Source organism: Somniosus microcephalus, chromosome 9, assembly GCF_052327205.1.
Source record: "Somniosus microcephalus isolate GS21.2 chromosome 9, FLI_Smic_1.0, whole genome shotgun sequence".
Taxonomy (NCBI): Eukaryota; Metazoa; Chordata; class Chondrichthyes; order Squaliformes; family Somniosidae; genus Somniosus; species Somniosus microcephalus.
The window spans coordinates 135,846,992-135,872,416 of NC_140995.1; the positions used below are offsets into that span (position 1 = coordinate 135,846,992).

Genomic DNA, 25,425 nt, shown 5'->3' on the forward strand with positions numbered 1-25,425 from the left:
TGTGATTGCATGACAAACTCATTATTGCGAGATATTCAAATCCAGATTAAAATAGCTGGTTGTGAACAGTTGTACAGTGAGGTCCGTGTACTTTATTAGTCTAGGATTTTAAACATTCACTTATTTTGCAATGCAATTCATTAACAGGATCAAGCAGCATTTGATAAAGAGGTTTCTAAAAATATTGCTTGATTTTGTAACATGTTCTAAATAGAATCAGTGTCAGATTTTTTAAATCAGCAGAGGTCACAAAGCACTTTTAAAGATGAAGTTTGTGATGTTAAGTAACGGCTTTGGCAGTTGTCTTACTAAAATAACATGAAAAAAAATCGAAATCCATTTATAGCTGTGCGCTTTATACATACATTTTAAAATGACAATCTAAACTAAACTCCAATGTCTGATGACTGATTTTGGTGACAAATAATATTTATGAGTTCATAAATTATGAATTATTAGCAAACATTTACTCCAGAACAAACTAATATGTGCAAGTAAATCATTTTAGTGTTAGAAGGCAGAACATAATCTAACAATTGGGAAATTACAAGATATTGTAAAGTGCTGTGATTGGTGAGTGTTTGTAATGCAATTATTTTGAAGTGTTTAAAATGTGACTATATCTGCAATTGCCTTGAAGAGTTGCAGATTAATGTTTAACGTTGAAATTTAAAACTAGCGGTGTACACATTTTTCCTATATTGTGGTACTTTCAGGAAATTAAGAAACCTTGAACAATGCCACAATGTACCAAATAATGTACAGCAAGCACTGTACAAGTAGTGTTTTTTTGAAGGAAATGAAGTAAATCCATTAACCACCTCAGGAACTTGATTGACAAGGAACCAAATATTTAATAAATCCAGATGAAATAAAAGTTACCATTCTAACATCTACTGTTTGCATTCCTAAAAGTTCTACTTTCAAAGGCCATCACTTTTAAAATTATATTTACAAATTAAATAAGTACATCAATTATGCAGAAATTTAGAATGTTTCCAAACTACTGGGACTCAATAATAGCAAAGAAAATGAGGCCCTAACATTAAAACATTCACAAAACAAATAAGCATACCTTTTCCGCTTCAAGGTAACTATTTGGTTATTCTGCACCAGACTAACGATAAATTTAATAATCTGAAAAACAGGGCGTATAACCACTTAAACAAAATCCAAAATTAAGTCTGAAATTAAGTCAACATCTTTGTCCTAATAGAAAGACATACAACAGGTTAGTCAAGCAACCAGAACCATACTGACAAATGACAGCAAAAAATTAACATCTTTTACTAAAGATCATTCCACTTTTTCTTTTCAGTACATAGCAGATCTCAATGATGCGGAGTTAATGCTAAATAAGAGAGGTTAACAGATTTCATAAAAGTAGAAGACCTCCAGACAACAACTTGCATTTATATACCACCTTTAATGTAAGAAAACATCCCAAGGTGCTTCACAGGATTGACAAAATGCTTAGTCAAATAGGTAGGTTTTAAGGAGGGTCTTAAAGGATTAGAGAATGCTTAGGGCCTAGATGGTAAAAGGCACAGCTGCCAATGGTGGGGCAAAGGGAGTGGAGGATACATAATACAGGAAACTTTGGTTTATCCGGAGGTTATATGTCCGGAATACTCGATCTAACGGCAAAAATCAGGAGCCGTTTTCTATAATTTTTTTAGTTCTCGTTGCTTTTTTTCCCCCCAGTCAGGCACTGCAAGGTCTGTAGCTATAGCAACAGCTTCAGCTAGAGACGCTTGCAGCTGCAGCCGACTGTTTTGAAGCTGTGGGTTTGTTGATTCACACGGAGCTTTTCAATTCCGTATCTCTCAACATTAACGCTGGTATGTCTGGCACTTTTGATGGTATGGCACCAGCTCGGTCCCGTCAGTGCCGGATATCAGAAAGTTTCCTGTACGCCAGAGTGGGAGGAACAGAGTTCTCAGAGGGTTGTAGGGATGGAGGAGGTTAGTTGAGTCTGGGGTGGGGGGGTGGGAGGTTTGAACACAAAAGATGAGAATTTTAAATTTGAGGTGTTGGTGGATCAGGAGCAAATGTAGGTCAGCAAGCACATGGGAGGTGGGCGAGCAGAAGCTGGTGCAGGCAGTAGAGTTTTGGATGAGCTCAAGTGGAGTGGAAGATGGGAGACCAGCCAGGAGAGCACTGGAATAGTAGTGAGGAGGTAACAACAGCACGAAGGAGGGTTTCAGCACCAAATGTGCTGAGGCAGGGGTGGCGACTGGTGATGTTAGAGGTACAAGTGGCATTTGTGATGGAGAGGATAGGAGGTTGAAAGCTCAGCTTAGGATCAAAGAAGATGCTGTGGTTGAACAGTCTGGTTCAGACTGAGACAGTGGCCAAGCAGGGGGAAGGAATCGGTAGCTAGGGAATGGACATTGGGGTGGGGACTGAAGACAATGGCTTCAGTCTTCCCAAAGTTTAATTGGAGGATATTGCAGAGGATATAGGGGAGGGGGAGGGAGAGGGGGGAGGGAGAGGGAGCGAGAGGGGGGAGGAGAGAGAGTGAGAGGGAGGGGGAGGAGAGAGAGGGAGGAGGAGAGAGAGTGAGAGAGGGGGGAGGAGAGAGAGAGTATGCAAGAGAGAAGGACAGAGAAAGAACTTGCATTTATATAGCACCTTTCACAACCTCAGGACCTCTCAAAATGCTTTACAGCCAATGAAGTACTTTTGAACTGTAGTTACTGCTGTAATGTAGGAAAGGCAGAGAAACACAGGCTAGAGAAAAAAAATTAAATATATTTATAGAGTTCCTTTCATGGCTTTGGGGGGTCCCAAAGCATTTCACAGCCAATTAAGTACTTTTAAGTGTAGTCACTATTGTAATGTAATAAAAGGTGGCAGCAATTTGCAGAGTAAAGTACCACAAATAGCAGTGAAATGAAGGAGCAGATAATGGGTTTGTTATGTTGGTTGAGGGGTAAACGTTGGCCTGACACCAGACGAGTTCCCTCCTATTCTTCGAGTAATGCCATGAAATCTTTTCTGTCCATCCGAGGGGCAGGTGGGGCCTCGGTTTAACGTCTCATCCAAAAGACGGCACATCCAACAGTGCTGCACTGAAGTGTCAGCCTAGATTATGTACTCAAATCATGGAGTGGGGCTTTAATCCATGACCTTCTGACTCGTGTGTACTCAAGGCTGCATCCAGCAGTCATGGATATATTTTTTGTTTTTAAACTAAAAAGAGAGGTGATAAAAAGGTAAAAGTAAGGCAGATGGAGAATGTGGCATGCAAGGGATAATTTTCTGACTTCACACTTGTGGAGAAAATGCACATTAGAAATTTGGGCACACACTGCACATGGTTTTCCAACCATTAAATGGTTTAAAAAATTAATGGTTGGAAAATCATGGACATAGTGCATCCGAATTTCCAAGTAACACTCCTGGCAAGGCAAGTCAGAAGAGTAAGTCAGGAACTTACCCCTGTAGTGTTATAGAAAGAGTCAAGTCATAAAAATCAACCCTTTTCCTCCTCAAGTTAAACAGCAAATGTTAAGATCCGGGACAATCAGAATGAAGCCAGATAAAATACGGTAGAATTTCCACAGGGGTTCTTCCGATCTTCTGCCAAAACTTCATCAGAAAGACCAGAGAAATTGCTTCTGCTGGCTCCATAGCTACAGCAGGAGATCAGGAGAAACTGGTAGCAATTTTAGGTACAACAGTAGAAAAACAGCTTCCTACAGCCGACAAGCTTAAATATAATTTTGCCTTTTGTAGGCAAGCTGAATTAGATAACTATTGCTCTACAATACAAGTGCTCAAAGGAACTAACATTGAATCCTGTAGGAAGTCATTTAAAGTTTACAGAAATTCTAAACATTAAATAGAAGATCAATTATTGCACGGGGATAGTTTATAATTCCTAGCATGCCTATTTTCAAAAACACCCAGGAGGAAATTACATCACGTTTGGAGAAAATCCAGTACCCAAGTCAAAATTACAAACAGAAATACACATGCATGTTACTTTGGCTTAAAGTGATCTCCCAAAGAATGAAAATGATCACAACTATATGCAATATACAATGTTTTTTTGTTGTTGTTTTTTTTTTTAATTGCCATCCTTGGGATAGTTTGCAAGTGCCACCAATTATTTTTGAAGGTTTCATGCATTATGTTCCTCTAGTTACCAAGTAACAGTGCCAGAGAATGGAACACCTCTCTGTCACCACCGAGAACTCTTAAGTCAAATAGATAGTGCTAGCTACCTCCACTTCAACAGTGTGCTTTAACCCACCTTCCCCAAATGCATTGGTATAATTTTTTCTTCCTCCCATAACAGCCAGTCTCAAGGCAATTCCTAGTTCATCAACATAAACTAGTTTCATGCAAATTCTTACAGCCAACAGAAAATAGACTTTATCCTATTTAAATCCAAATCCCGTGTGACAGAATAGTACATTAAACCATTGTTCTACTCAATTTCCCTCCCCATTAGCCTTTTCTGCAACACTTTACTTTTGGTTACACTAAAAGTGGTGCATAAACAGAGTCAATGGAACATTGGACAGATCCCCCAAACCAAACTGTACAATTCCAACACCTGGTGGCTGGAGTCCCAAACTGAAGACCAGTATAAACATGGCCTTCTGTGGTTCAAGTCTCCAGAGGTATGGTTATGGGGATAGGAAGGAGAAAAATAATACATTTGTAAGAAAAAAATCACTTGTGGTTATGCCTGCTGGGCATAAAGTTTGAACTAATTTTAAAACCAAAAAAATGAACTAAACTAGCATGTATCTCAATGTAACCAATAAAGGAATCCCCACAAGCTCAGATTGGTTTTGTAGGTGCCTATGTGGAAAAAAGCTCCTAAAGCTAAATTGGGAGTGCTTCACCCCCGAGTTCCATGATGGGAGTATGAATGTAATGGCTGTCTGTTGCAATATTTTAGCCATCTTGCCAGTATTATCTATTCACACACAACAGATTACCTAGTATATGAAAGTGTGCAGTTGCAAAATCAATGTTGGTGAATAAATTTCACCCAGTGGGTCTGGCAAGAGGCATATGCATCTGAGGGGATGTTGGTACCTATTTTGAAATGGACCAATAGAGTGACACTGGGGTTACCAAATGCCATTAGGTCTACTCAACTAAAATATTACAAATAAAACAGGTAGGAATAGAACCATCCAAGGGCAATCACATAGAACCAACGACAGAAGAAAGGCACTGGAGGTGGACAAGCATGGTCAACTGTGTTGAACTCTGCAGAAAGGTCAAGGATGAGGAGAAGGGATAGTGCACCAGGATTAGAGTCAGATAACGTCATTTGTAATTTTAGCTAGGCCTTTTTCAGTGCTCTGTGAAGGGTGGAAGTCAAACAGGAAGTATCGGGAGAAGCACACGGAGCTAGAAAACGATGCGTTTGATGAATTGAGAGAGGAAAGTGTATGAAGTGAGGGTAGAGGGGGCAGAAGAGGGGTTAAGTGGTTGATAATGGGGATAAAAGGGGCCCAGGGCAGCAATATCATGAAGTAGTAAGCAGTTTGACTGATGAAAGCAAAACATGGTTAAGCCAGATTGGACAATGAATGACTGGACTGATAACGTGTTCAGGTACATTTGCGTTTGCACCCTTCTGGTTTGAGGGAGCAAAAGATGGGTGCTGTATCAGGGGAATAACTGGAGTGAAGGAAACAATTACTAATTTTCTGGGAAATTGACAGAGGCAAGCAAGTGGTTAAGTAAGCCAGTAGGAGCAGACGTATCATGGTGAGCCAAAAGTGAAGGAGTTGGGAACTTGAGAGAGAGATTGAAAGGGAGCAGAGGTCAAGGGATGTGTATGGTAAGTGAGACTAGACGTAGCCAGAGAGAGCCACATCAGAAATTGACAGCTCAGGTGCAGAGGCCACAAGGTATGAAGAAGTCAAGGGACATGGCTTTGTGGGTGAGGACTTTTAAACAAGGTTGAGAAAGGACATAAATAAAACCTAAAAATGTAACAACTTTCCAGAAAACCTTGAGCAGAATTAGGAGAATGTGTTAAATTCTGAAGTCAATCAACAGAAGAAATTAGATTGGGATAGTACAAGTTAGTCACCGGGAGGCATCAATTCTAAGTCATTCAATACAAATTTTGAAACTGGGAGCTAGCACTGGTTGGAGGCAGAGTCAACTGGAACAACTGAAATGAAAAGATAGCTTTGGTGTTTTGATATCATTTATCTGTAAACTCAAAATCAGAGCTGGATTGCAGTCAAAAACTAAAAAGTTATCTTGACATATCTGATCATAGACAGAGTGGGGGGGGGGGGGGGGGGGTCACTTGACATGAATATTTTTCATTGGAGTTTTTCCCCTTCAGTCAGATGTCCAATTTGTATGTGAAAGTTGAGCAAATGAGGAAAAATCTTACCTGTCGGATTACTTGCTGTTGCTGTGCATGTTTCTGTCTAAGATCTGCAATCTCTCTCCATAGCGTTTCATTCTCCCTGTTGGCACACAGAAATAAAAATAAAACCTCTTGTATTGTCAAACTGCCACTGATGCTACCTTAATAGTTGCGTACTGAAATGGAGATAATCAAATATCCATGGAACACAATGGCTTGTGTTATGCTACAGCTTGGGGTTGCGAGGGATGGGGGGCGGGGGGGGGAAAATGAGGGAAGAGAAAGGGAAGGTAATATCGTTAGATGCCAGCTCGTCTGTATAGGGCTTTGAATTTTCACCGTCAAACTCAAATGGTGAAAGTGCTACCAGCTGCGCCAAGCTGTCACTAGGCATTGATCACTTTTTTGATTTGATTTAAAATTTTCTTTTCACAAGTTTATACTTATAACCTCTGGCCTGCCTCACTTTGCAGTAATATTTTGCTTCTCGATGGCATTGGATCCTTGCTGCACTACACTACATAGGCACTAGTCACTCTTCAGTACATCATCCAAACAACCATTATGCTTGTGAGAACCTTGACAATGAGTGTTGGCAGGCTATTTTACCACAGTAGGGACAACATATTCAAGTCTTAGACCATTGTCCACATGCATACATCCTTGAGGCATCACTTGAAAGCAAGCATGGAAATTTTGGCCAACAACTGATCCAGAGGCATTGTTTTAAATTCAAGCACAATACCGTCAGTCTGACTGAGAATGCACAACTCAACAAAGTCTCGGGATCAAGCCTGGGACTCTGTCTGTTACTCGCTGAATAAACTCACTGAGCTATGAAGAATCACCAGGTAACGTACCTTTGTGATCAGGAAACATGGATACACAACAAATGGATCTGATTTTGAAATGGGATGGTAAATTGTGGGATTATGAAAAAACAATTCCTGCAGGATACATCAACATGTGCAGTGATCCAAGACCCAAGCACAAAGCACAGGAACAGAGAATTCTGTCCCTATTTTACTTGCCCAGTTAACACAAACTGCTTTTTTATTAAGGAATCCAGTTACAAAAAAACAGAACATAGCAATACCATTTCAAGGAAGTTAATCTTGAATCAAGGTTCTCTTGTTTTCCTTGTATTTCTTGAACACTGGATAAAATTGTATTCAAGCCTTCCTGTTGGATTTTAGCTTCTTCTGGCTTAATCGAGGATACCTAAGAGAACGTAACCACAGCTATGTTACCAAGCACAAGCATCAAATACACACTGGAATCCAAATTTAATTGGAAAAAGACGTGTGGATGTTAGAAGAAATTAGAGCATCATTTCTGAGGTTAAGGCATAATATTGGAACATGTAGAGTTTTACACTACCTCTAACCGATACTATACATGACCTGCTTAAAGAACACATAATTCAAATATATACAAAAGCTCAAATAAACTTTCATGTATGCTAATCTCTCTGGAGGAAGAGTTACAACAAAGGTACTTCAAACTAAAGTCAACCAACTTTTTTGATAGATATGACTGAGCTTAGTACAGAACCGTCACTATACTTCATTCAGTCATGGAATCGTGTCAGCGTTATGTATCCACTTTGCTCTCACTACAGTTGGTCTAGCAGGGAAGAAGGACTGATCAAGTTTTTGGTTAGTGGTAAATAAGTCATGTTAATTTCATTATAAAAGTTGTACAATTTGGCAAACACGTAAAAAATAAAATAGATTAACTGAAGAAAGGAGGGAGAGAATACAGAGAACTACAGGCCAGTTAGCTTGACATCAGCCGTTGGGAAAATGCTGGAATCCATTATGAAGGAAGTGGTAACATGGCACTTAGAAAATCATGATGATGATTAGGCAGAGTCAACATGGCTTTATGAAAGGGAGATTGTGTTTGATAAATCTATCAAGAGTTTTTGGAGGGTGTAACTAGCAGCGTAGATAAAGGGGAACCAGCGGATGTAGTATAATTGGATTTTCAAAAGGCATTTGATAAGCTGCCACACAAGGTAAGTGCTCATGGGGTTGGGGGTAATATATTAGCATGGATGGATGGAGGATTGGTTAAAGGGCAGATAACAGAATAGGAATAAATGGGTCATTTTCAGGTTGGCAGGCTGTTACAAGTGGGGTGCCGCAAGGATGACTTAGATGAAGGGACCGAGTGCAATGTATCCAAGTTTGCTGACAATACAAAGTAAGCTGTGAGGAGGACACAAAGAGTCTGCAAAGGGATATAGACAGGTTAAAGGAGTGGGCAAGAAGGTGGCAGATGGAGTAGAATGTGGGGAAATATAAGGTTATCCACTTTGATAGGAAGAACAGAAAACAATAGTTTTAAAATGGTGATAAACTGTTAAATGTTGGTGCTCAGAAGGATTTGGTGCCCTTGTACACAAAACAAAAAGTTAGCAGACAAGTGCAGCAAGCAATTAGGAAGGTAAATGGTATGTTGGCCTTTATTGCAAGGGGGTTGGAGTATATAAGAGTAAAGATGACTTGCTGCAATTGTACAGGACTTTGATGAGAACACACCAAGAATAATGTGTACAGTTTTGGTCTCCGTACCTAAGGAAGGATATAATTGCCTTAGAGAGGGTGCAACGAAGGTTCACTAGATTAATTCCTGGGATGAGAGGGTTGTCCTATGGAGGAGAAATTGAGTAGAATGGGCTTATACTCTCTGGAGTTTAGAAGAATGAGAGGTGATCTCATTGAAACATACAAGATTCTGAGGGGGCTTGACAGGGTAGATGCTGAGAGGCGGTTTCCCCTGGCTGGAGTGTCTAAAACTAGGGGGCATAGTTATTTCAGGATAAGGGGTCGGCCATTTAGAACTGATACGAGGAGAAATTTCTTCACTCAGTTGTGAATCTTTGGCATTCTCTACCCCAGAGGGCTGTCGATGCCATTGAGTATATTCAAGGCCGAGATCGATAGATTTTTGGATTCTAAGGGAATCAAAGGATATGGGGATCGGGCGGGAAAGTGGAGTTGAGGTCAAAGATCAACCATGATCTTACTGAATGATGGAGCAGGCTCCAGGGGCCCAATGACCTACTCCTGCTCCTATTTCTTATGTTTCTTAAAATAAAACTTAGGTGCAGGAGCAAAGTTAACAGAGGTGAGATGGCAAGAAAAAGCTGTAAGGGGTGGTACCCGTAGATTATAGGGGGAAGGGAAGAAGACTGCAACAGACAGACTAAAAGGAAGAGGGTTACAAATACATACATAAACATTTAAAAACTGGGCTAGAATAAAACACTAAAGTCTCAGCACCTTGATCAAAGCTTGATATGCAAATCCAAACTGCAGATTCATAGGAAAGCAGCTTAAAAAGATGCAAGTTTTTGTTTACCTGCTTTCGGTATATAAAGAAATGGTAGGTAGTCTTTAAAGAATGCAGCTCAACTCCACAACATTGATGCAGGGAGGGTGGCCCTGACCTAAACCAACCTATGATTGAGTAACCTGGAGGTGCAAAATCAGTCACATTCATTCTTTGTCAAAAACCTACACTGAAGACCTTGATATCTCAATTGTTGACAAGGCAATCTATGACCACTTCCTCATCTGCCTCATCACCCAGAGCCCCTATCCTCCTCAAAATTTCTCCCCATCCGCCACTGGAAAAAACTCTCATTCAGCTCCCAACTCCCTCGCCTTTGGACCTCTACCGACATTACCTGTTGCTGCTGAGCTGCTCCCAAGCCTCTGCCGTCGACATCCATATTCCCAGCAAGTAACTAGCGCCCACCCTCATTACTACCCTGGCACAGCTCCAATATTCATTTCAAGTCAGAGGGGCATGAACATATCCCTTTAGCCTCAGCTATCACTATCTTCTATTTCCATCTATTTTCCCCCTTACCCTCCCACTGCCAACTGCTCATTACTTAAACTGTTCAGTATCACAAGCTCTTGAAAGGAACACAAACAGAAGAACAATGTAAAGTCAACAAAACAAAGACAAACAAGAAACAAATTAAATGGGAACACAAAAGGACACAGAAAAAAGCAAACTAAAAGGGCAATATCAATCTTTTCTGCAGTACATTGAAAGTGATGGGACTCACCTTCCGCTTTATGTTTTCCAGTAACTCATCTTGCCCTTGCTTGAAATAAGGATGTTGAAATTCTACAGGCCCATCACGTTCTTGTTTAACTATACCTGCATCAACATTCAGTACTTTACGAAAGCCATCTGTAATGCAATTACAGGTTACTTCATCTTTAGATAGTTTTCCTCAAAGCTTTAGTAAGTTATTTTGTTCCAGATACCTAGAGACTCAGTGCAACAGTAAATGATAAATATGACAAAAATGATTATAAATTAATACAAAAGATATAAATTGATAGAAGGGGTAAAGCCAAAGGTTACTGATCCAAAATTCACATTCAGATCACGAAGATTAAGTAAAACTTTTTCCATAGTACGGCTATAGAATCATGACAACAGGTCTAATGATCTATTAGAACTAGCTCAGAATCGTTGATTCAAATAAGCTTACTTGCTACTTGAGTCATCCCAAAATTAAGAACAAACATATTTCATAGCCATGAATGATATTTTGGAAAACTTGTCAAACATCGAACACGTGCAGTTATATATTTACAAATCTACATAAATTGTATACTTTAAGCGAAAACTCAGAACATTCATTCATTAAGTTTTTTTTAAATCTTCATTCTTCGGCTGTGGGTGCCACTGGCAAGACTGACATTTACTGTCGCCTTCTTGACCCGCTGCAGTCCTTGTGGTGAAGGAGCTCCCACAATGCTGCTAGGTACTGAGTTCCAGGATTTTGACCCGGCGACAATGAAGGAACAGTGATATATGTCCAAGTCAGGATGGTGTGTGATTTGAAGGGAAACTTGGAGGTGATGTTCCCATGCACTTGCTGCCCTTGTCCTTTTAGGTGGTGAAGGTCGTGGGTTTGGCAAGTTGCTGCAATGCATCTTGTAGATAGTACACACTGCAGTCTTGGTACACTGGTGGTGGAGGGGTGGTGGTTTAGGTTAGTGGATGAAGTGCCAATCAAGCAGACTCCATTGTCCTAGATGGTGTCGAGCGTCTTGAGAATTGTTGCAGCTGCACTCATCCAGGTAGGTCGCGAGAATTCCATCACACTCTTGACTTTTGCCTTCTAGGTGGTGGAAAGTTTGAAGTCAGGAGGTGAGTCACTCGCTGCAGAATACCAGCCTCTGACCTGCGCTTTAGTAGTCACGCCATTTATGTAGCTGATCCAGTTGAGTTTTGGGTTAATGGTGACTCTCAGGATGTTGATGGTAGGGGACCCACCAATGCTAATGCCTTTGAATGCCAGGGGAAGGTGGTTAGTCTCTCTCGTTGGAGATTGTCATTGCCTGGCACTTGCGTGGGACGAATGTTATTTGCCACTTATAAGCCCAAGCCTAGATGTTGTGAAAGGATTCGCAAATTTCATGTCTCCCCTGAAGATTTACTTATGGCTTATTGAAGAAGCCCTGGCTGGACTGAGTTTAAAATCCAGGGCTCAACAAGATGGCTGCGGTCAACCTCGTGGCCAAGGCCTGGAAAGTTCAGGTTTGGGCTGACAAAGAAGGAATGTTCCAGAAATTAGAAGGCAGACAGGCCTTCTGCATTTATGCACGAGAAGCAAACCAGTGGCATTCGGGCCTCTGATTAAAACCCATCAAGGCCGTCTGCACAGACAATCAACGTGTAATAGCTGCATTCAGACCTTCGTTAGCTGACATCAACACGGTTTGAAAACGATCAACGGGGCATTCAAACTGGAATGGCCCCATCACAAGACCAGTTAGACAAAGGGGAACACTTGAGACGTTTAAAACCCGATTAACAGGCAATCAAGGTCGATGGGCCCAGATCGGTTTCCTTTGTATCATCTTCAACACGTCCAGGTCAGACAAAGAAACAAGCTGATCTGACAGGTGATAAGGGCTCCCAGAAAGGGGTATAACTAGTCCCTCGGGAAGCCACATCTCTCTCTCTCTCTCTCTCCTGGACTCCAGTGCCCTGCCTTACCATCAAGAAGATCGACGACGAAGAGCCCGTCCAGGGAAGCAGGATACCGACAGTTACCTTTGAATCACTGGGGTATCTCTGCTCTGGGCGGTGAAAACCCTAAAGACATCGGCAGGCAACGTGGCACGGAGCAGGCGTTCTAACATCCGAGACTGGTGAGCATAAACTTTCTGGCCCATCGCAAGACAACTTAGATAGGTGTAAAGGGTGGGAGTTAAGGGGATTGCTAAAATTGTCATTTCCCTCGATGTGTCCGTTTCTCCTCCCCTGCTAAGTGTAATTGTGTTACCTACATAGTGATTTTCTCTGTATAGTGTTTATTTTTCTCTATTTTTAATAAACATTGGTTTTCTTTGCACCAAACCACTGGTCTCGTTTTGTTTATATCGCTGCTCGTAATAAGTCCGGTGGTCAGAACCAGAGGAGAAGCGATTCGAACCGCATGGGTCTGGAGCAGCTCAGATACACCTGACTGGCCAGACACAAACCCCAAACCAAAACCCCCTACAGTTGTCCAGGTGTTGTATGCAATGCAGGTGTGGGTTGCTTCATTATCTGAGGAATTGCTAATGGTGCATTCGGCAGCAAACACCCCCACTTCTGACCTTATGATGGAGAAGTCATTGATGAAGCAGTGAAGATAGTTGGGTCTAGGATGCTTCCCTGATGAACTCCTGCAGTGATGCCCTGGGACCGAGATGATTGGCCTCCAAAAGCCACATCCATCTGTCATTGTGTCAGGTATGACTCCAGCCTTTGGAGAGTTTTCCCCCTATTTTAATTGACCAGTTTCACCAAGACTCTTTGCTATCAAGGGCAGTCACTCTCACCTCTGGAATTCAGCTTGTGTCCATGTTTGGACCAAGGCTGGGGCTAAGTGGTCCCAACGGAACCTAAACTAAGTATTGGTGAGTAAGTGCCGCTTGATAGTGCTGTTGATGACTCCTTCCATCACTTCTCTGATGATTGTGAGAAGGCAGATAGGGAGGTAACTGACTGGATTGGATTTGTCCTGCCTTTTATGGACCTGGGGAATTTTCCACATTGTCAAGTAGATGCCAATGTTGTAGCTTGTACAGCTTGGCTGGAGGCGCAGCTAGTTCTGGAGCACAAGGCTTCAGCATAATAGCTGAAGTATTGTGGGAACCACACTTTAGGAAGGATATCAAGGCCTTGGAGAGGGTGCAGAAGAAATTTACTAGAATGGTACCAGGGACGAGGGACTTCTGTTATGTGGAGACACTGAAGAAGCTGGGATTGTTCTCTCCTTAAAGCAGAGAAGGTTAAGAGGAGATTTGATAGCGGTGTTCAAAATCATGAATGGTTTTGATACAGTAAACAAGGAGAAACTGTTCCCATTGGCAGAAGGGTCGGTAACCAGAGGACACAGATTTAAGGTGATTGGCAAAAGAACCAGAGGCGACACGATGAAACTCTTTTTCTTAAACATGCGAGTTGTTTTGATTTGGAATGCATTGCCTGAAAGGGTGGTAAAAACAGATTCAATGGGCCAGAAATTAGGATCGGGTGCTTGCCGCGCGTGCAAGCCCCCGATCCGCACTCACCCTGCGCGCTGACATCTGAAGCCCGGGCCTGCTTGCATTTCCTGTCACTGGCCCGGTTCAGATGTCGGCGCGATCTGCTTACCTGATCCAGTGGCGTACTTAGTGCGATGTGCCGACTGGGATCAGGTGAGCATTCTGCAGCCAATCAGGGGAGGGGAAACTGATTCATGAGTTTGATAGTTAAAGACTGTCAAACTCATGAAAAGTACGGGCGCCCAAAAGACTACTTTAACTTTAATTAAAATTTTAAAAAACATCCCAATAATTAAATAAACTATAAATAACTTTAAAAAACTATTTAAAACAATTAATAAAATTGAGAACATTTTTTTTTCACGAATTCGGGTCTAAAAATAAACTTACCTTACTGTAAAGTCCTTAAAAACAATGAAGCTGTGGAAAAAATGTAATAATTTTAAATATTAGACCACTTACCTTCAAGAATCCACTGCTTACGCCTCCTTTTTTCATTTCCAAAAAGTTCAGTCCCTTGCACACGCGCAAACCTGTCTAAACGAAGGACGTTCAACGCGTGCGCACAGAGTGCTGCGCGCACGCGTTGGACCTCTTAACCCCTTAGTTCGATGGAGAGGAAATGCCGGTTTCCCGCGCATGCTGGAATCCGGCACTTCCAACGGGCCCACGCGTGAGTACACCGTCCCTACTCACGCGTTGGGACCGGAATTACTGCACCAATATTAACATTCAAAAGAGAATTGGATAAATACTTGAAGGGAAAAAATTTACAGGGCAAGGGACTGGGATTAAATCGAGAGCTCTACCAAAGAGCTGGTACAGGCACAACAGGCCTCCTTCTGTGCTGGATCATTCAATGATTCTATGAGGTCGTCAAGTCCTGTAGCCTTGTGTCCAGTTGGTGCTGGTGGCCCACAGTGCCTTGTGGATGCCCAGTTTTGAGCACATGAAGCCGACACAAACAAAAAAGAGGATCTATCAATTTCAGGCTGAGTACTCAAAACGGACCTCTGCTTTTCCTTGGCCAGCACAAACCCCAAAATAGGAGTAAAATATATCGCTGTCTTCAACTCACCCAGCTTGAAAGGCTGTAGTGAATCTATATCTATTGTATGTTCTGACAATCCATTCCGGAGGTCGACGATACACTAAAAAAAGAGCTATTTTCCCAACATTTAACTGAACTCTCTTTTTGTACTGATGCCCTCTAGTCCTCTCCTTCCTATCTAGTGCAAATAACCTATCCACCCAAAAAGAATCTAGGCCCTTCATTATTTTAAACATTTACAGACCCAGTACTGAACCTTGGGGAACTCCGCCGTATACCTCCCTCCAGCCTGAAAAACAGCCACAACTCTGTTTTCGATCCCTTAGCCAATTTTGTATCCATGCTGCTACTGCCGCTTCAATTTTGCTAACAAGCCCGACATATGGTACTTTATTATCAAACGTCTTTTGAAATTCCATATACACATCAACTACACTGCCCTCATCCACCCTCTGTGTTAGCAGGGAATCAATCATGCACCCTCTCTGTTAGCAGGGAATCAATCATGCACCCTCTCTGTTAGCAGGGAATCAATCATGCACCCTCTGTGTTAGCAGGGAATCAATCATGCATGGTATATATAGGCTTGGAATTACCCTGGCCCAAATACATCACTGCATTTCTCCACACTGAAGGACATCTGCCACACTGGACCATTCACCCAATGTAGCAAAAATCAGCCTGAACTTTACTCATTTTATCAAGTGTAACATATCTTTCAACATGCAAATTTAGCCTTAGATCAACAATGTTATTCAGGTTTTAAAGGTCTTGGGAAATCCCTACAAGTGTTAAAAGTAGGGTTATAGCCTACACTCATTCTGGATTGAGTAACTATCTAAAATGAACCAAATAATGCATGTTTCTGTGGAATTCCGAGAGAAACATTTTTTTTTGCTGAGGGCATTTGCTCTCCAATGAAAGGCACGCGCAAATTTCTTCCCATTATACCCAGCCAGGTCTGTAATCTCTGCTAACGAGGGCCAGGTATCCTGTTTGCAGACCTCCTCGAATACCCACTCTGACAGGCCTCAGAGATCCATGGTAACTATTCAATAAGATTCCAACTTCCCCCCCCCCCCCCGCCCACCCAAGATGTCACAGCTTCATCTGGCACCTTTGCTGACTCAAGATTCAGAACGGAGTGGTGTGGGATTAACTTTAAATGAATTGAAATTTTACTGTACTAGATAACATTACTATTGCTATAGTCACTTATTTTATTAAAAAATTTACATTTACTGCAGATTACATCTTGAACTCACCCGAGGTACATCATATACACAAAGGTTTCAACTGTTCATAATTTGTGCTCCTTTCCACATTATACTGCAGGTGCCTATTCCCCTTGCTGTTACAGCACTTTTGAAAACTCAAACTCCCTTTTTAAATTTTTTTTATTACACTACCTCCTTTCTGGCACTTTCAAGAAGTGCAGGAAACGTAAGACCGTGGCTTCTGTAGCTTTTTAGTACCTTGCTACGTTATCTATTCTACTTCTAAAGTTGATCACTTTTCAATATCTTAATCTCAGTTTGCAAACACTTGAGAGCTGAATACATAAAATGTATTTGGTTCAGCTACTGATTCAGATATTAGAAAAGAAACAGGAATATTCATATTCACTTTATTTTAAACTAGCCTGGAGTACCCGGCGTTGCCGAGGGAACTGAAGAACCCTCTGCCATATTTATAAAACTGTTGGGATTGAAGAACTCTTGTTAAGCACCCAGGAGGTGGTTCTTTAACTTCGTTTTTTGTTAATGGGGATCGACAGTAGCCATGTACTCCAGGTTTTACAGTTTTCCTTCTATGTGAATTTGGAGGTAGCAGGCAGAATTATAATTTTGCAATGTTATCATTGACATTAATGAGAGGAGAGGGAGGGAAGGGGAGAGGGAGGGAAGGGGAGAGAGAGGGGGAAGGAGAGAGGGGGGGAAGGAGAGAGGGGGGGAAGGAGAGAGAGAGAGGGGGGAAGGAGGGGGGGGGGGAAGGAGAGAGAGAGAGAGAGAGAGAGAGAGAGAGAGAGAGAGGGGGAAGGAGAGAGGGGGGGAAGGAGAGAGAGGGGGAAGGAGAGAGGGGGGAAGGAGAGAGGGGGGAAGGAGAGAGGGGGGAAGGAGAGAGGGGGGAAGGAGAGAGGGGGGAAGGAGAGAGGGGGGAAGGAGAGAGGGGGGAAGGAGAGAGAGGGGGAAGGAGAGAGAGGGGGAAGGAGAGAGAGGGGGAAGGAGAGAGAGGGGGAAGGAGAGAGAGGGGGAAGGAGAGAGAGGGGGAAGGAGAGAGAGGGGGAAGGAGAGAGAGGGGGAAGGAGAGAGAGGGGGAAGGAGAGAGAGGGGGAAGGAGAGAGAGGGGGAAGGAGAGAGAGGGGGAAGGAGAGAGAGGGGGAAGGAGAGAGAGGGGGAAGGAGAGAGGGGGGGAAGGAGAGAGGGGAGGGAAGGAGAGAGTGAGGGAAGGAGATAGAGAGAGGAAGACACCCGGGGTAGGGGTTGGACTCAGAGCCCAGCCGCGGTGACCCGGAGCCCCCGTGCGCGGCCTCGCGCCTCAGGCCCGGCCCGACTCACCTCAGCTCAGGCCCGCCGCCGCCCCAGTTCCATGGCAGAGGGTTCTTCAGTTCCCTCGGCAACGCCGGGTACTGAGAGCCCGCCCACGGTGACCCGGAGCCCCTGTGCGTGGCCAAGCGCCTCAGGTCCTGCCCGACCGGGGGGGGGGGGGGGGGGGGGGGGGGGGGAAAGAGAGCGCGCGACCGGGGGGGGGGACGAGAGCGCGCGCCGGGGGGGGGGGGGGGGGGGAGAAAGAAAGAAAGAGAAAGAAAGAAAGAAAGAAAGAAAGAGAGAGAGAGAGCGCGCACGCGACCGGGGGGGGGGGGGGGGGGGGGGGGGAAGAGAGAGAGCGCGACCGGGGGGGGGGGGGGGAAGGGGGTGGATGGAAGGGGAGTGGGGGTTGGAGGGGGAGGGGGATGGGGGGAGGGAAGGTTGGGGGAAGGAGGAGGGAAGGTTGGGGGAAGGGGGGGGGGGGGGGAAAAGGAGAAAGGGAGGTGGGGAGCCAGCGGACCCTCTACCCTCTGCCGGCGATGGCTCCGCGGAGCTCCGTGCCGTCCCACGCACTGACATGGCCCAGCCGAGTGCAGCACCCCGGTCAGCCCGAGCCCCACCCTCCCGAGCCCCCCCGCCCCCAAAGACCCGCCCCATGCCCTCCCGAGTCCAGGCTTCAAGACCGCCGATTGCTGCCGGGCCTGCGCTGGAGCCAAGCCCCGGGAACGGGCGTGAGCCGGCTTGAGGGGGGACTGGGCCCGGTTGCCGGGGTAACCCTTCCCCCCCCTCCCGAGCACCGGCCTCCCGAGCACCGGCCCCCCACCCGAGTTGCGGGGGGGGGGGGAAGGAGAGCCGCCGCTCCTCCAGTCGTTGTGTTGCGAGCTGACCCCTGATGAGCACCCGATCAGCTGAGCCCGAGCCCCGCGGTGACCGCAACTCACCTCCCGCCATGCTCCCTCCCGCCCCGCCAGCCTTTACCAAAATGGCGGCGATGGCTACGCTCGGCCCTGTCCTGCACCGCCAGTCTTTACCAAGATGGCGGCGATCGCGGGGCGGGCCCAGCGGGTGGGGCGGTGCCTAGCTCGGGCGTGGCTGGGCAACAGAGGCCCAGGCTTCCAGGCCTGCAAAAACGGTGAAAGGTAGGAAAATTAGAGGTTAGAGAAAAGATGTACAAATTAATTAACTTTTTTTTTTTTTTTAAAAACAAATGTGTTTTAAAAGCAACTTTTTTTTTTGCTGGAAATGTAGATTTGAAAAGAAACATGCAGAAAGCAGGAAAAAGAATAGAATCAAGATGGCTGACTCACTTCAGTTCAGAATGATTAGGCCCGCCCACACACGCACCGATTGGTCAACCGTCAGGTCACTGAAGTGTAGGATTGGTCAATCGTCCTGTCAGTCGACTCTAGGACGGCCCGCCCGCACGCGCGAGGAAACAGCCCCCGCGACGCAGCAATTGGTCGACCGTCAGGTCGCTCGACTGTACGATTCGTCGACCTTGACGTCACTCGATGCTAATGAGCGGATAATGAGTGGAATTTTGAACGTTTTTTGGATACCGTGGGCACAATTTTTGTCCGACCAAAAAGTAAATACACTTATGACCGTTCCGGAATCGTAAGCTTTCTTTTGATGTAACGCACATGTAGGTACGCTCTATAACTTTTGAGTGTATAGACAGACAGACAAACATACCGCCGGGGTCACCCTTCCGAGCCCCCGTCCTCCCGAGTATCGGCCGCGCCGCCCCGCCCCACACTCCCGAGAGCCCCGCTCTCCCAGCCCCGGCCGCCCCACACTCCCGAGAGCCCCGCTCTCCCAGCCCCGGCCGCCCCGCACTCCCGCTCTCCGAGCCCCGCCCCAGCCAAGCGGGGAAGAGAGACACGCCGCATCTCAGCTGCTCCTGCTGCGCGCGCACCGTGTATGTCCCGTGACCCTCGTGGCCGACGCTGTTGCCCCGGGTAACGTGACCGGGGGGGGGGGGGGGGTGGCGAGGAGCTTACCAGAAGCCACGGGACAATTACCTAGCTCGGGCGTGGCGGGGCAGGAGAGGCCCAGGCTTTGAGGCCTAGGTTCTGAGGCCTTACAAAAACGGGGAAAGGTAGGAAAAAGAATCATCAGGTTAGAGAAAATATTTACAAATTAAGTTTTTTTTTAAAACAATTTAATAAAAGCAACTTTTTTTTGCTGGAAATGTAGGTTTGAAAAGAAACACGCAGAAAGCGGGAAAAAGAATGGAATCAAGATGGCTGACACTCACTTCGGTTCAAAACGATTAGGCCCGCCCTCACACGCACCGATTGGTCGACCGTCATGTCACCGAAGCGTAGGATTGGTCAATCGTCTTGTCACTCGACTCTAGGAGGGCCCGCACGCTCGCGCGATGAACCTGCCCCTGCCACGCAGTGATTGGTCGACCGTCGGGTCGCTCGACCGTACGATTGGTCGACCTTAATGTCACTCTATGCTAATGAGCGGAATTTTGAACTTTTTTGATACCGCGGGCGCAATTTTTGTCCAACCGAAACGTAAATACGCTTATGACCGTTCTGGAATCGTAAGCTTTCTTTTGATGTAACGCAAGGTTCGACCAAGCCCAGACAGACAGACGGGCTGTTTTGGGCTGGGCGGTTTAAATCGCGTGCCAGGCTTTGGGGCCTCTGTGTCCCTCTCTCAATCTGCTGCCGGGCAACATTTCTACCTTTTAATACCTTTAAAGATGAAAGTGAAAGTACTTATAAAAAGTTTTTGGTAAATCTTATGTTATTTTTATTTAAAAGCGATACTAACTTTTTCAAAGCTGGATGAACAGAGTAGTTTGAGCTGGAAGCAGTGAAACAATGGCTGGCACATCCCTGAGATGAAAACGATTAGTCCCGCCCACACACACACACCGATTGGCCAACCATCAGGGGACTGTACTGTAGGATTGGTCAATCGTGACGGCACAGGATTGGTCGAACCTTGACGTCAGTCAATCAATGCTAAGTAGCAGATAATGAGTTTAATTTTGAAGGTTTTTTACATAAGGCGCGAACAATTTTCGTCTGACCGAAAAGTAAATACGCTTACGACCGTCCTGGAAGCGTAAGCTTTCTTTGGAGGTAACGCGCGCGTAGGTACGCTCTATAACTTTCGAGCGCATAGCCGGACAGATGCACACGTGAGGAGAGACAGAACGATCTGTTTATAGATAGACTAGCTGAAGTGCCCGGCGGTGCCGAGGCTTTTTCGAGGGCATGTTGTTGTTGGAAGAGAGAGAGAGAGAGAGAGAGAGAGAGAGAGAGAGAGAGCGACTGGGGGGGGCGGGGGGGGGGGTGTAGAGAGAGAGCACGCGACTGGGGGGTTGAGAGAGAGCGCGGGTGGGGGGGGAGGGGGGGAGAAGGGAGGGCGGGGGGGGAAGGGGAGGGCGGGGGGGGGGAAGGGAGGGCGGGGGGGGGGGGGAAGGGAGGGCGGGGGGGGAAAGGGAGGGCGGGGGGGGGAAAGGGAGGGCGGGGGGGAAAGGGAGGGCGGGGGGGAAAGGGAGGGCGGGGGGGAAAGGGAGGGGAAGGGAGGGAGGGCTTGAGGCTGAGAGACAGGCACGGCTACGCCCGGTTGCCGGGGTAACCCTGCCGCGCCGCCCCGCCGAGAGCCCAGCTCTCGAGCCCCGCCCCCCCGGCCGAGAGCCACGCTCTCCGAGCCCCGCCCCCCCCGGCCGAGAGCCGCACTCTCCGAGCCCCGCCCCCCCGGCCGAGTGCCGCGCTCTCCAAGCCCCAGCCAGCCCGCACTCCCGTTGCCGGGGTAACCCGATCCGCACTCTCGAGAGCCCCGCCCCCGCCCCCGCCCGAGCCGAGCGCGGAACAGAGTCTCACCTGCTCCTGCTGCGCGCGCACCCTGACCCTCGTGGCTGACGCCGTTGCCCTGGGTAACGTGACACGGGGGGGTGGGGGGGGGGGGGGGGGGTGAGGAGCTTAGCAGCAGCCCAGTTACCTAGCTCGGGCCTGGCTGGGCAAGAAAGGCCCAGGCTTTCAGGCCTAAGAAAAAAACGGGCAAAGGTAGGAAAAAGAATGTTCAGGTGAGATAAAATATTTACAAATGAGTGATTTATTTTAAAAGAATTTAATAAATTGAATTTTATTTTGCTGGAAATGTATATTTGGAAAGAAAGACGCAGAAAGCAGGAAAAAGAATGGAAGCAAGATGGCGGCTACTCACCTCGGTTCAGAACGATAAGGCCCGTCCACACACGCACCGATTGGTCGGCCGTCAGGTGACCAAAGCGTAGGATTGGTCAATCGTCCCGTCACTCGACCGTAGGAGGGCCCGGCCGCACGCGGCAGCAAGCCGCCGTACGATTGGTCGACCTCGAGGTCACTCTGTCGCTAATGAGCGGATAATGAGGTTTTTCCAGATACCGCGGGCGCGATTTTAGCCCGGCCGAAACGTAAATACGCTTAAAACCGTCTCGGAAGCGTAAGCTTTCTTTGGAGGTAACGCGCGCGTAGGTACGCCCTGTAACTTTCGAGCGCATAGCCCGACAGACGCACAGGGAATGACAAGACAGAATGACAAGACAGACAGATGTACCGAGATAGATAGCTAGATAGATATAAGTAGATAAATGAGATATAACATTAGCAAGGAAAATCTTCACAACAGGTAGATTTCTTAATCTCCTAGCTTTATGTCTGAAAGATTTACCAGATTAAGTGTTACAAATGAGAGGGTGGGTGTCATCCACAAAGAGGTGTCATCACCACTGTTCGCTCCAAGGTGCATACTTGCGCACACATTCTAGAGCTCGCGCGCACTTCCAATTAAATGCCGCGCAGAGAGCTGGCCAGTAGCTAGAGTGGGGGAGGGGCCCAATACACAATGGCCCCGGGAATCCAGAGACTCGTTTGAGTCTTCACCTCAGAAACAGCTGCAATTGCAGTGTGTTCCAATGGTCGATAGGTTGCTGTGTAACGCCGGGAGGGGTTTGGTTTTCTCTCTTGACCTTTGAGCGGGACAGTGGGAGAATCCCCCATGCTCTGATTCTTCTTCTTCTCTGAGGCAATCCCTCGGAACCGAGGAGGACCTGCTTCCACACTAAAAATGAGTTCTCAGGTGACTGATTAGTCCAACGCGGGACCTACAGTCTCTGTCACAGGTGGGGCAGACGGTGGTTGAAGGGGCAGGTGGGTGGGGTGCTTGGGTTGACGTGCGCTCCTTCCGCTGTTTGTGCTTGGCTTCCACTTGCTCCCGGCGAAGAGACTCGAAGTGTTCGGCGCCTTCCCGGATGCTTCGCCTCCACTTTGTGCGGTATTGGGTCAGGGATTCCCAGGTGTCGGTGGGGATGTTACACTTTTCCAAGGAGGCTTTGAGAGTGTCCTTGAAACGTTTCCTCTGCCCACCTGGGGCTTTCTTGCTGTGCCGGAGCTCCGAGTAGAGCGCTTGTTTTGGGAGTCTCGTATTGGGCATGCGAACGATGTGGCCCGCCCATCGGAGCTGATCGGGCGTGGTCAAAGCTTCGATGCTGGCCTGAGTAAGAACACCGACATTGGTGCGCCTATCCTGCCAATGGATTTGCAGGATCTTGTGGAGGCAGCGTTGGTGGTACCTCTCCAGTGCTTTGAGGTGCCTGCTGTACATGTATGCTTCAGAGACATGGACCATGATTATTTCCCTTTCAGCCTACCGCCGGCTCGTGGGATACCAGAGGCGCACATGCGCAATACTTTGCACAAAGCCGAGAAAGCGTGGCCCAGCTGAGGTCAGGGGATCTGTTAGTGGCCCGGGGGGGGGGTGGGGGGGGGGGGGGAAGGGGGAAGAGAGGGGGTCAAGAGGAAAAAATGAGGGAAAGTGAGAGACTGGGGAGGAGAGCGAGCATCTACCCTGTCCAATTCCCTCAGAATCTTATAGGTTTCAAGAAGATCACCTCTCATTCTTCTAAACTCCAATGAATATAGGACCAATCTGCTGAACCTTTCCTCAAAACAACCCTTCCATCCCAGGAATTAACCTAGTGAACCTTCTCTGAACTGCTTCCAATGCAAGTATATCCCTTCTTTAAATAAGGGGCCCAAAACTGTACACAGTACACTAGGTGTGGTCTCACCAGTGCCCTCTACAGTTGTAGCAAGACATCCCTACTTTTATACTCCATCCCCCTTGAAATAAAGGCCAACATCCCATTTGCCTTCCTAATTACTCGCTGCACCTGCATGTTAACTTTTTGTGTTTCATGTACGAGGACACCCAAATCCCTCTGTACCTCCGCATTCTGTAGTCTTTCTCCATTTAAATAATATTTTTCTTCTCTATTCTTCCTACTAGTGGATAACTTTACATTTTCTTGTAACAGCCTGCCAACCTGAAAATGACCCGTTTATTCCTATTCTGTTTTCTGCCCTTTAACCAATCCTCTATCCATGCTAATATATTACCCCCAACCGCATGAGCTCTTATCTTGAGCAACAACCTTCTGTGTGGCAGCTTATCGAATGCCTTTTGAAAATCCAATTATACTACATCCACTGGTTCCCCTTTATCTATCCTGCTAGTTATATCCTCCAAAAACTCTTAATAGATTTATCAAACACGATTTCCCTTTCATAAAACCATGTTGACTCTGGTTGATTGCATTATGATTTTCTAAATGCCCTGCTACTACTTTCCTTAATAATGGATTCGAGCATTTTGCCAATGACAGATGTTAGGCTAACTGGCCTATAGTTTCCTGCTTTCTGTCTCCCTCCTTTTTTGAATAAGGGCGTTACATTTGCGGTTTTCCACTCCGCAGGGACTTTTCCAGTCAAGGGAATTTTGGAAGAATACAACCAATGCAATCACTATCTCTGTAGCCACTTCTTTTAAGAACCTAGGATGCAGGCCATCAGGCCCAGGGGACTAATCAGCCTTTAGGCCCATAAGTGTGCTAGCACTTTTTCTCCAGTGATCGTTTTAAGTTCCTCCCTCCCTTTTGCCCCTTGATTTTCTACTATTATTGGAATGCTTTTAGTGTCCTCTACTGTGAAGACAGATACAAAATATTTGTTCAATACCTCTGCCATTTCCTGGTTTCCCATTTCCCCAGTCTCGTCCTCTAAGGGACCAACGTTTGTTTTAACTACTCTCTTCCTTTTTATATACTTGTAGACGCTCTTACTGTCAGTTTTTATATTTCTTGCTAGTTTACTCTCATAAAAAACAGGGAAAAAATAGCTTAAGTCATCCTTTGCTGGTTTCTAAAATTTTCCCATTCTTCTGGCCTACCACTAATCTTTAAATCATGTTATGAGAGAGGGGGGAAAAGTTTGTGCCCGTTTGTACCTCAGTCTGAGAGACGGAGGGCAGCAGAAAAAGAGGAAACAACTTCTCCAAAACTGATCCCAACTCATCGCCAAGGCTGGGGATAGATAACCTCACTGCCTTCTTAGGAAGTTTAATCACTTTCTTATTTGAGCTCAGTTTGGAATTAGCATGTGTGTTTTTTTTGTTTTATGTTTAATGACAGTGTTGAAGAGGTAAAGAGAAACTTGGAGCAACTTCTGTCAAAGCTGCAATGAGACTTGAAATAATTTAAAGATTTTTAATGAACTTTTCACAAAAAATGTGTTAACACCGCCCCCCTCCCCCAAATTTCAAATATGATTTTGGAAGAAACAGAAACAAAAATCAATTTTCCCCTCATCTAAACAAGTTTCAACCAGGTTAACATCTTTACGTCAACATATTAGTAAACATTTCCAAATTAGTCTGATTGGTTCTCCTGTCCAGAAAGAAAGGTGAATGTTTATTTCTGTTAAATCATAGCTTGTCCTGCTTTTTGTTTTTAATTCAGTGACGCAAATTGTGTGTGTGTTTGTTTTTCTGCACTTGTGAATAAGTGCTGCATTTCTGACATGTTACATGGGGGGGGGGGGGGGGGGGGGGTGTGCTGGTTCA

General features: G+C 45.8%; 1 protein-coding gene across 1 annotated transcript in view; it reads right to left on the bottom strand.

The window, feature by feature from the left end:
- The window catches only part of hsf2 (heat shock transcription factor 2), a 43,711-nt gene that overhangs the window by 11,972 nt on the left and 6,314 nt on the right, over positions 1-25,425 (bottom strand). The window contains exons 3-6 of the mRNA XM_085997288.1: positions 10,449-10,576; positions 7,458-7,582; positions 6,386-6,461; positions 1,076-1,137 (exon numbers count right to left, since the gene is read on the bottom strand). Of these exons, the coding sequence (XP_085853414.1) occupies positions 1,076-1,137; positions 6,386-6,461; positions 7,458-7,582; positions 10,449-10,576 (391 nt within the window). The remainder of the gene's footprint in view (positions 1-1,075; positions 1,138-6,385; positions 6,462-7,457; positions 7,583-10,448; positions 10,577-25,425) is intronic.